The 12729-nt window shown below is 36.0% G+C and overlaps 1 protein-coding gene across 1 annotated transcript in view; it reads right to left on the bottom strand.

Annotated features, from left to right (window-relative positions):
* The window catches only part of trpc7b (transient receptor potential cation channel, subfamily C, member 7b), a 72638-nt gene that overhangs the window by 19997 nt on the left and 39912 nt on the right, over positions 1–12729 (bottom strand). The window contains exon 7 of the mRNA XM_084430593.1: positions 9905–10169. Coding sequence (XP_084286719.1) covers positions 9905–10169 — 265 coding nt within the window. The remainder of the gene's footprint in view (positions 1–9904; positions 10170–12729) is intronic.

The following is a 12729-nucleotide window of genomic DNA, read 5'->3' as shown; positions in this document are numbered from 1 at the left end:
AACCGGCCCCCCAATATCTGACCAATCTCCTCCTCCTCTGTTAACCTTTGAGTCACCTGGGATAAAACTCCCCCTGCTACCCTCATTTGCATTTGTAAAGCTCACAGCAGTCTCATTTACATGTTAAAGCATTAGAGGGAGGGGGGTCACGGGGCAAGCAAGTCCCACGTCAATTTCCGACAATTTCCGACAGTTTGCAGTGTTGCCTGTAAATTGCCGTTTGCAGTCGTAAACCTGAACTTCCACGACAATTTACAGCGCCGGTAACTGTCGAAAATCCCACTTTTCATGCAGTGACATTCATCTTGCCTTGCATCTTCCTCGTCTTATTTCTTCCCGGCAGTGTAGACGCTACTTGGCGTATATCTTCTTCGCCGTTACGTATGTGTGCTCGGCAAGACCGTTTTGTGTTTGAGCGCCCCCAAGTTGTGTTTTACTGTAACTTCAGAAGCTCCAGACACGTGAGCAAAAGCGGCAATCTCATTGGTGGGATCGGTTTTGACGCGGCGCTTCAAACCAAAAAAACTAACGCGAGGCGTTTTTAAAAAAATGACGCTTTTACGCGTGGCGTTTTTCACGTCGGTGTGCACACTCACATTAGCGCCCTTTGTTTAGTCACGAGGCGTTAAATATCGGCGAATATCGCGCACGAAATTCGTCCCAGTGTGAACAGGCCTTTAGGGTAAAATAGTTGCACTGTATATCCTCTGACTATTTCAGGACTGGCTAGTTTGTGATCGTGAGCGCACATTCGCGACGTGACGTCTCAAAGCGGGTCCTTAACGAACGAATATTTGAAATTATGAGATGCTCAGAATAATCAAAGATCTAAAATGAATTCATAATCAATATTTATGATTATTTTCTAATCAGAAACACAATCTAAATTTGATTATCATTTGAAATTGGAGTCAGATTAAGCGTAGAGCTAAAGTAATATTCAAACTAAATTCCAATAAATTAAGTGAACTTCACTGGAGCGTTGAAAAAACTTACACGCATTATTCCTTCGCCCAGGCCATTGGATTTCCGTCGTATATATATACATATTTGATGGTAATTATTTTGAATTTGTTGTATACGTCATAGAAATGTATATGCTCACTGGCCACTTTATTAGGTACATCTTACCAGTACCGGCTGGAGCCGCTTTTGCCTTCAGAACTGCCTTAATTCTTTTAAGGCTCAGATTCAACAGGGTTCTGGAAACACTCAAGCTCATCCATGATGTGAATGTCCTATTTCAGCACATCCCAAAGCTACTCTATAGGACTGAGATCTGGAGACTGTGGTCTGAGTTTAGTGAACTCACTGTCATGATCAAGAAACCAGTGTGAGATGATTTGAGCTGATCAGAAGATGATACACTGTGGTCATAAAGAGATGGACATATTCAGGTAAACTGAGATATTTAATCGATGCTCAATTGGTACTAAAGGGCCCAAAGTGTGCCAAGAAAATATTCCTCCACACCATTACACCAGCAGCAGGAGCCAGAACCGCTGAGACGAGACTGGATGATCATGCTTTCATGTGGTTTACGCCAAATTCTGACCCGACCATCTGAATGTAGAAGCAGAAATCAAGACTCATCAGCCGGAGACGTTTCTCCAATCTTCTGTCGTCTAATGTTGGTGAGCCCGAGTGAATCGCAGCCTCAGTTTGCTGGTGGTCTTCTGCTGGAGCTTCAGCGTGTTGTGTGTTCAGAGAAGCTCTTCTGCAGACCTCGACTGAGACGAGTGTTTATTTGAGTCGCTGTTGCCTTTATCAGCCGAACCAGTCTGGTCATCCTCCTCTGACCTCTGACCACAGAACTGCGGCTCACTGGATATTTTCTCTTTTTCGGCTCATTCAAACTCTAGGGACGCTTGTGTGTGAAAATCCCAGAAGATCAGCAGATTCTGAAATACTTAATCACGCCACGTTCAAAGTCTCTTAAATCCCCGTTCTGATGCTCAGTTTGACTCAGTAGATCCTCTTAACCGTCTCTGAATGCATTGAGTTGTAGATGTACTGTAGATGTTTGCATTAATGAGCAGTTGAACAGGTGACCTAATAAAGTAGCCAGCGAGTGTATATATATCTGTGTGTGTGTGTGTGTGTGTGTGTGTGTGTGTGTGTGTGTGTGTGTGTGTGTGTGTGTGTGTGTGTGTGTAGCTGTATGCATTTAGGCATTTTCAAATAATTCGGCAAAATCCTTGACTGACAGACAGCTTTAGGGGTGACATTTTTCAAGAGTTTCTTAAACGCTTTTATCTGTTCCCTGTTGAACCCCCCCACCCCCACTCCCACACCCCCGCACCCCCGCATCACCTTCTGCCAGCGGGAGAGTTGTGGCTTTTCTCTCCTGGTTCCATGACATTTTCACTCATTCTGTCCATTCCTGTCTGCCTGTTTACTCTCGTTCTTTAACTCTGGAGTGTAAAAGTGCAAACCCTGCAGCGTTGCTTCAATAAAGACCCGCTCCAGCATCTCTCTGTCTCTCTCTCTCTCTCATAGAAAACTGAATGATGGTGGTTGCAGTGTTACAGTGGTTAATAAAATCCCATATAGATATAGAGTTTATAGCTATTACAAGTTGGTTAATGACTTGGATGTTTTCAGAGGTAAATGGGGCATAAAAAATGTATTTGTGATGTTGACACTGATGGATGTCTCCAAATGTATGCATGAGTGAGTTTTGATAGTAGAAGAAATGTTTTTTTTTTTTTGCTATTTCATGTCTTGAGATTCTGTTTTTTTAAAATCCATTGCTCTCATTCTAGTTGTTGTTTCTTTTTTACTAAAAATGTTATATCTTTAATGTTTTTGTAAATAAAGTGATCTTAAAGTCAGGTCTCTCTCTCTCTCTCTCTCTCTCTCTCTCTCTGTCTTTCTCTCTCTGTCTCTCTCGGTTGAATTCATTGAACAGTGAGGCTATACTTGAGCATGTTTAAGGATTCAGATTGTCATTCCCATTCTTTTAAGTGCAAACCTTCTTTGTGTAAATTAGTCTCAGTATTGATTGTGCCTTATTCACTAAACTAACACATCCTAACACTCAGAACGACACTCAAGTGGTGGTGTGCAATTACTTTCAGCACATTTTGAGGCACGTTTGCATTAATTGATCTGTATAACGCCTGTAGTGATGAAGCCACTAAAACAGATGGCGCATGCAAGCAGTCAGCGATGCTTTTTTAAATCGAAACTATTCTGTTTTCAAAAAGTCAGCCAAATCATTAAAAGTAAATATTCAGGGCAGAATCTGTTGAGATTAAACTGTCATTTTGCGGCAGAAGCACGGCTAAACGTCAACTAGGTAAATGTCAACTATACTTTTGAAATACAAAATCATCACCAGACAATAAAGCAATAAAGTACGAATAGGATCGACTATATCAGTCACAGTGGTTGTGCAAGTTAAAGGTGTGGTATAATGTCCTTTTCACTCTGATGTCCCCAGAGTGTTTATGTGAAGTTTTAGCTCAAAATACCCCACAGATATTTTTATATAGCATGTTAAAATTGTCCATTTATGTCCTTTAAATACAAATGAGCTGCTGCTCCCGGCACAGGGGGCGGAGCTTCAACAGCTTGTGTCCTTTTACCTCACACACACATGCACTGAAAATTTCAAAAACTTTTAGTCTTTTATGTTCAAACCGGAGTCAGATAAAGATGGAGAGATTTAAGAAGTGACAACATGTAGACAACATTTCTGAATGGTTAGTTGATGTAATTTATGCAGCTTATGTGTAGTTATCATCTAGTCATTGATTAGCATATTCTGTCTTGATAATTCTAGGGTTTTTGATGTCACTAACCCGGGAGGAATGTGGTGTAGTCTCTACCAGCCGTTTGTTGTAGTCCTTAAAAAACGATTTCTGTAAAAGCAAATATCTCCCTTTGCTTTGAACTTTGAACGTCGTAACTTTGCAGATGTTGTTTATGCTCAAACAGCAACATTACACACTAACTAAAGTTAGAAAAGTGAAATCATTTTCAACCAGCCCTTTAACATGTTCCATGTTGTATTTAAGCACTTATTTAAGTCCACGGCACGTACTGATAAAATGCATATGAAAATGCATGAACTGATCAAACGTATAGTCTAAATGCACTGGAAATCACTTTGGATAAAAGCACCTGGCAAGGCATAAATGTAAATGAAATGTCCAGCGGTCAGGAGAAGGTGACAAGCACAGTCTGACTTTATCAAACACAATTTGCGTTTTTTGCATTTGGTCGATGCTTTTATCCAAAGTGACTTACATATCATTCAAGATATACATTTGATAATTTCATGCATTCCCTGAATGACCTTGACGCTCTATTGTTTCAGATACTGTGAAAATGCCTGTTTTTGAAGCGTTCTATTGCTATATTTGAAGTGTCCCATTTACATATTCTTATACCTCTACATGAAGTTTCTGAGGTTAGTTAAGTTCATTTGAGTCACTGAGGTGTCTGACTGTCTCATGACTAATGAGTTTCACATTCTCCATGCGAACTTTATCAAGAGAGAAGAATCCAGATCCACACTGACCTCTGCTGACAGCCATACACAACATGCATTACATGGACCTGACCTGACATTGGACTGGAGTCTGCATATATACACAAACATTTATATAGTCACAAATTAAAGAAAATATAAAAGGGTTAGTTATGTGTTTTTGTGGTTTTTTTTTGTGAAAACATGTGGTTACTTTTTGGACTTCATAAAGATAATAATAATAATAATAACAATAACAATAATAATAATCTATCTATCTATCTATCTATCTATCTATCTATCTATCTATCTATCTATCTATCTATCTATCTATCTATCTATCTATAAATCACATGAATTACAAAAATATTCAAATAATAATAAAAATAATAATAATAATTTAATAAATTCATATATAATGTATTATTACAATAAAAATATATTTGTATATTATATTATATTATAATTTAATTTAATAATAATAATAACAATTATTATTATTATTTATCATTTAATTCATTCATTAATGTAATATATATATATATATATATACACACGCCAAGGTCATGGGTCATGGGCCTTGCAACGCCAAGGTCATGGGTTCGATTCCCAGGGAAAGCAAGAACTGATAAGAATGTAAATGTGTATCTTGAAATGCAATGTGCTTTGGATAAAAGCATCTGCCAAATGCATAAATGTAAATATATATATTACTTGTGTTGCATGCGCCAACGCTCTACTGTTTGAGCTACAGGAAAGCTATATATATGTATAGCTATATACCAATGTGAAATGTAAAATGAACATGTAAAATGTTCCAAAACAACACAAACCCCATCCTGCAGCCCAGAGAGGTTTGATCTGCAGTGTTTTTGGGGAAGGTTCTCGGCCTGTGTCACGCGTCACACGTCACCCTGTTCCAGTGGAGCTGGACGTGTTGTGTGTGTCCACATCAAGCTTGAGCTCTTGACGGTTCAGAGACGGCTCATTGATTACATCTGCCCTGCGGCTCGTACAGTCCTAAACCATCTCCATCTCAGCAGGACGCCCTGTGATTAAATCAGAGAGACGTCGATGGGACGCCGTCACTCCTCCCGCATTTAGAGGCATCACGGAGGAGCGTAACCATGGTTTCCGTGGGCCGTTACGGGCCGGTAGCTGGTGAGCTGTTTAATCGACATGCTAATCTCCCACCTACAGCGCACACACAACACATCACAATCAGAGCCAAACCACCATCTGACACCTCATTACAGCCCAAAGCCAATGAGTTCCTCTACCATAAGAGCGTAATTGTGATTTATGTGAACGATGTGAAAGCTGACATTGTCACTCAGTGTCCACTGTCCAAAACAAAAACTGGCCTTGGAAGTGCATGCTTTCACTAAAGGATGCAGATCAGTAGAATGAGGTTCAAATGACCACTGTTCAATATATGGGGCAAAAATCTGATTTTGCCTTATATTTTTATAGTTAAGCAATGTCACATGAGAAAACTTGTTGTGTTCAATATCAGCATGATTGCAGTTTGAAATAAACAAGGTAATATAGTAAGTTACATTTCAGACACAAAATATTCGTCTGTTTTTGCACTTCCACCAAAAAAATAGACCCAAATAAAGACGCATTCGGTGTTTCGTTCCTGAATGAATCAGTGTTGTTGAACGAGTCAATGATTCAAGAGTCACTTGCTTCACTTGCTTTGAATGAATGACTTAATAGGACAGTGACTTGCTTTTTTCCCCATTGGTTTACTTTCATATTTTGTAGAATACAAATATTCAATATTCAAAATATTACCATAGCATTTATGCAATTTTAATTGTGGTGTAAATAAATTAGTGCTTTAGATGCAGCTTCAAAGTATCGTCTTATTATCATTATGGACAAAATCCCAGAAAATATCGAGATATAATTATGTCAATATCATACTCCCCTAAAGAAATTGAGTCACGGACGCTTAGTATTTTTCACAAATATTGAAACATTCCTAATTCTAGATGCATTTACTTGAGAACCAAAATGACTGAATTTTTTTTTTTATCAAAATTATGAATGTTTATGCCTAAAATAAGAAAACCAAATCTGCCAATGAGGTCATAAAAATAATCTTACAGTAATTCAAAGGGAAAATAATATAATTTTTTGACTTAATTGGCAGGCATTTTCTATTTGTTTTAAGAAAAAAAAACTTAGTTTTGATATTCTTTTCAGAAAATAAGACCTAAAAAATCTTAAGTCATTTTGCTTTTCTTACTCTTTTTTTTAAAGAATGTATAACACAATTTTAAGACTGCTGAGTTTCAAAGCTGAACATCTTTTGCTGATTTCTCCAGAGGAAATTTAGGAGAATTTCTCTATCAGAGGTTTAGGATCTTGAGGTTTTCTAGTCTATATTAGGAGCAGTTTTGCACTTTTAAATGAAAGACACTGAAAGCTGCGGTGCGGGAGAACGGCCCCCGTGAGAACGATGAACGGCTCATTCTGTTTGCTTTGAAATGAAGCCGGACCGCAGGGATCCCCTTCAAAACCAGCTGACCACAACTTAAAAAAACACATTTACAGAGCGATTTGAGGAAGATTACAGCTGAGCTATTCTCTCATAAGCCTGGCATATCTGTGCGCAGAATACAAATCAGCTCTCACTGCTCCAAAACAGCAGAGAGTTTACTTTAATAATGCCTTCTTGCAGAAGTACAAAAACAGCAGGGAAAAGCAAATGTTAATCGCACATCAGTGCAACTAACACTTTATTTGTCCACATACACAGAGAAAACGCATCGAACTGAAGCCAAACATGCCGCCGGTCACTTCCATTCCATGAGATAGTAATAAGAAAAACATGGAGATCTTCATTAAAACCTTCTGCTTGATGTTTCTCCCGAGGAACGAGTCCAGAAGAGAAACCATTCAAATTGTGCTCGGATAATAGTCTTCATTCAACAGTCTCAAAACTCAATATGAATGTAAACATTTCTCAGCAAATTCTTCACAGATCAAATGATTTGTTTGTATACAGTAGCTCTATATCTCACTGTATGGCAACTATTAACTCCTTTGAGTCTGTTTGTTTCTCCAGAGGGATTGCTGTGATGATAAATTATATATGTAATAATAATAAACATGGTTTGTGTCGACCGCAGTGTTTCATGTGGTGAATTACTGGCTTCTGAAACTCATTCATTAGTTCTGCTCATTTTACAAATGTCACGTTAATAACTGAAAATAATGTTGTACGATCACAGGTCACAGTGATGTTAATGACTTTCAGCAATTATAAAAATGTGTTTTTTTATTGATTTATTGCACAATAAGTAGTTTTCCATTCAGCCACAAGAATAATTGACATACTGTTGGCCAATTACAGCTAACAATAATATTAAATAATCTCATGTTTAATTGAAATAAATGGTAACACTTTACTCAAAGCCTTTATGTATAATGCATTATAAAGATACCCATAAGGTACGTTATAATACAGTATATCTTTTCAAAAATAATTGTAAAAAGAAAAATTAAAATGCATGATAATAATTGCAGATTTCTTGTTCCATCTGAAATTGTATGTTTGTCATGTGATTTACAGTACTGCATTATACTTTCTAAAGGTGGAACAAGTATTATAATGCATTATAACTGTGGTTACATTTATTCATGAGATCATACAATAATTATTCCTTGTATATATGAAAGCTTTAAGTAAAGTGTTACAAAATATGAGTCTGAGGAAGGGCCGTAAAGGCCCGAAACGTTACACTTAAAATAAATTTATGAATGGGAGCTTTCCGGTGTGCGGATCTTTACTTTGTAACTTTGAATTCTATATGAGATCCAGCACCCGTACTTGACTGGGATGTGCGTGATTTTACTACTCCTTATACTACTAAGTGTTACAAAATAAACATTCGATTTTTTATTTATGACCGATAAACGTGTCCTATAATTATAAAATAAAATATGTAATTGTAAGTAATAAATATACGTAATATTAATTTAAAAATGAACTGTGCCACATTAATAATTGTATATATTGTTGGCCAACTGCAGGTCACAAAAATAAGAATTAATTTCAGAAAAAATGTGTTGCATGTGCAATGTAAAATATGTAAGTAATAAGTAAAAGTAATATGTTTAAGTAATATTAATTAAAGTCCCCCTGTGGTGAAAGTCAAGTTTTTAATGTTGTTTATATGTCTATGTGGTGTTTTAAATATGCTTTAAAGGAGAACTCCGGTCAATTTTAACATTGAGCTCATTTTTTTGTAAATTTGGAGTGCTGTCAGTACAGAGAACAATGACAAAAATCGGTGTTTCCTACACCGAGTTATTCTATTTTTAAAATTTGCACCCTGTTGGCTTCAATGGGGCAATATTTAAACCTGCTTTTAGCCTCTTAATATCCTTGATGTGTCATTACAAGTGCACAGGTCATGTGAGTGATTCCTTCGGAGTGAACGCGAGTGAATCTGACTGCAGTAGATGTGAAAGATAAGAATAAAAATGATGTTATTTAAGCCAGCGCAAATATCTGTATTTACATCCTGTTTTCGGTCGAAGTCCACAGTAATCGATTGTCGAGTTCACGCGCGTGATCATAGGTAACTTATTGAAGTCAACAGGGTGAAGTCAACATTGAAGTCAACAGGGTGCAAATTTTAAAAAGAGGATAACACGGTGTAGGCAACACCGATTTTTGTCGTTGTTCTCTGTATTGACAGCACTCCAAATGTACAAAAAAATGAGCTCAATGTTGAAATTGACCGGAGTTCTCCTTTAAGTCGACACCATTGCTGAGTATTTTCTCCTTAAACTGCAGTGAACCAAAGACACGCTTTGAAATCGCTGGTGTTTCTGACGTCACAAACTACCTTGTAACCAATCAGATCAACGTGTGATCGTCAACCAGTGGATCTCTGAGCTGAGTGAGTGAGTGGAGGCGGGGCTCATTTGCATTTTCATAGATCCTCGTATACTAAATGAGGCGAGGGTGTCGAGTTACATTCAAGCTATTTTAAGGCATGAAGAATTTTTTTTAAGGAAAAAACTTTAAATATGTAATTCTGGTGATCAATTATTGACTAGAGGCCAGAATGGGCCTTTAAATAATCAGTCGTGCCACATTAATAATTTTACATATTGTCAGCCAATTGCAGGTCACAGTAATAATAATTTCAGCAAAACATGTACAATGTAAATAAATATTTCTTCTTTTGTTATGCATGATAAAGGATGTTTTCCTGTCACATGTGCAGCTGTCATAGACAACCGAGGAAGCTCTTGTTTTATAAGTTTCATTACAAGCTGTTCGCACATTGGCAATAAAAAATAAATTATTAATACATGAAAATTCTTACATACAGCCCCTTTCATTTTCTTCAGAATGTGTGTGTTAGTGTGTTGTGTGTTGTGTGTGTGTGTGTCACTCACGTGGTGAAGGCCGGGTTATATTTGGCCCCCAGGTAATACGAGTACAGGTTGAACATGCCGATCATGAACGCCACGAAGACCATGATGAAGATGACCATGAACTTGAAGATGTCCTTGACGGTTCGGCCCAGGGAGATCTGGAGCGGCCCGAAGCTCTCGTTGGCCGGGAGAATGTACGCGATGCGAGAGAAGCTCAGGACCACGGCGATGGCGTACAGGCCCTCGGAGATGATCTGAGGATCCGACGGCTTCCACCTGTTCCTCGCTGCAACAGACACACACACACACACACACACACACACACACACAGAAACACGGGCACATCATTCAGATTTCATGGAATGCTAATCTAACGTCATGTTCCACTCAAAGAGAATCAGAAGTCAAAGGTGGATAATGCTAATGAAGACTATGTTCAGGGATTCTCAGTGAACACAATGAAGATCAAACACACACACACACACACACACACACACACACACACACACACACACACACACACACACACACACACAAAGTCAGCAGTAAAGCTATTTCAAAGATTTCCTCAGCACACTTACTCTTTATATATACACTACTGGTCAAAAGTTTTAGATCGGTAAGATTTTTTATGTTTTTAAAAGAAGTCTCTTCTGCTCATCAAGGCTGCATTTATTTGATAAAAAACATTATGACAATATTATGACAATTTAAAATGAATGTTTTCTATTTTAATATATTTTAAAATGTAATTTATTCCTGTGATCAAAGCTGAATTTTCAGCATCATTACTCCAGTCTTCAGTGTCACATGACCCTTCAGAAATCAGTATAAATATGAAGATTTGATGCTCAAAAAACATTAATTTGTGTCACTCAACAGTTGTGTAAATTTCTTTTTTCTAAATTATTTGATGAATAGAAAGTTCAAAAGAACAGCATTTATTTAAAATAGAATATTTTCTAACATCATAAATGTCTTTACTGTCACTTCTGATCAGTTTAACTCATCCTTGATGAATAAAAGTATTTATTTATTTTATTTATTTCCCCAAAAATAAAATTTCTCACTGACCCCAAACTTTTGAACGCTAGTGTTTAATGTTACAAAAGCTTTAGATTTCAGATAAATGCTGTTCTTTTGGACTTTCTATACATCATAGCATCATGAAATAAAAATGTAAAAAACAGTTTTCAACATTGATAATAATCATGAATGTTTCTTGAGCATCAAATCTTCATATTAGAATGATTTCTGAAGGCTCATGTGACACTGAAGACTGGAGTAATGATGCTGAAAATTCAGCTTTGATCACAGGAATAAATTACACTTAACTATATATTCACATAGAAAACAGCTGTTTTAAATTGTAATAATATTTTACAATATGACTGTTTTTGTTTGTATTTTTAATCAAATAAACACAGCCTTGGTGAGCAGAAGATACTTCTTTTAAAAACATTAAAAACTTATTCATTTATATGAATATATGTTGTGACTTCAGAGGCTGCGATATCACTTTCACACCAGCAGAGAGCAGCATTGATATCAGCTCACATTATGTATGTTCATAACGGCCACTGTCATAACACTGTCTCAGCAATACATATTCTGGGTAACACTTTACAATAAGGTTCATTAGTTAACATTAATTAGTGTATTAACTAACATAACTAACCATGAGCATTTGTTACTGTATTTATTAATCTTTGTTAATGTTAGTCAGCTGTTCATTGTTTGTTCATGTTAGTTCACAGTGCATTAACTAATGTTAACAAGATGTTAATAAAGTATTAGTAAATGTTGAAATTAGCATTAACAAAGATTAATTAATGCTGTATAAGTGCAGTTCATTATTAGTTCATGTTAACTATAATGTTTTACCGTATTCTGTGTACAGGGAATATTTTACTTTTTCCAAAACTATACTGTGCTATTTTAGGATTGTATGTATACTATTCTAGTATTAATTAATATTAATTAGCTTTTGTTTTATCTTTTCTCATTTCATTTTAGCTTTAGTGATTTTGTTATGCGCTTTTGTCATGTTTTACTTTTTTTCTTAAATTTTATATTTAGCTTTAATTTGCATTTATTTTAGTTGTCGTTTTACTACTTCAACTTAAACTTGTCTTATTTTTGTTAGTTGAACAATGCAACGTATCTCATTTTAATTTAGTTTAAAATAATAAAAAAATTAATAAAAATGAATAAAAAAAACATAAGTGCATATTTAAAAAAAAAGTAATAAAAATGACAAAAATTCTAAAACTTCAATTAACATAAAAATAATGTAAAATATAAAAATAAACACTAATTTTACTAATGTACTAATAAAAATATAATAGTTTTATCAATAATACTAAAATAACAAAAAAAATATTTTTGTTATTTCAGCTTTTTTTCAATTAACAATTATTTTAAATATCTGTAATAGTTAACAATAACTACACTTGAACTTCCATAAATTCTGGCAAATTAACTCAAATCAATTTCAAACATGTTTTTTTGTTTTCTCTTTCTGGGCTTGAATATATGTATTAAATTACTAATATTTTATGGCTAATTAAGTAATTTAATACTTGAATATTAGGCAGTAGCCTAAATAAAAATGAAGGCAGGACCAATCTATTAGTGCTCAGAAGTAATATACAGCTAATAATACAGCATGACTGTCAGAAGTGCAGGAGACGGGAAGCGTAAGGTCAGACCGGTCGCGTACACCACAGATTTCCGCTGAGCTAATGATGCTAACGCTCCTACAGTTCTGCATCAGACTCTTCATTAATGATTCTGCCGAAACACCTGCGCTCGCTTCTACAGGCAGAAAACCTCAGATCATAAAA

The sequence above is a fragment of the Rutilus rutilus genome (assembly GCF_951802725.1).
Source record: "Rutilus rutilus genome assembly, chromosome: 14".
In the NCBI taxonomy this organism is placed as follows: domain Eukaryota; kingdom Metazoa; phylum Chordata; class Actinopteri; order Cypriniformes; family Leuciscidae; genus Rutilus; species Rutilus rutilus.
This window is presented reverse-complemented; position numbering and strand designations above follow the sequence as displayed.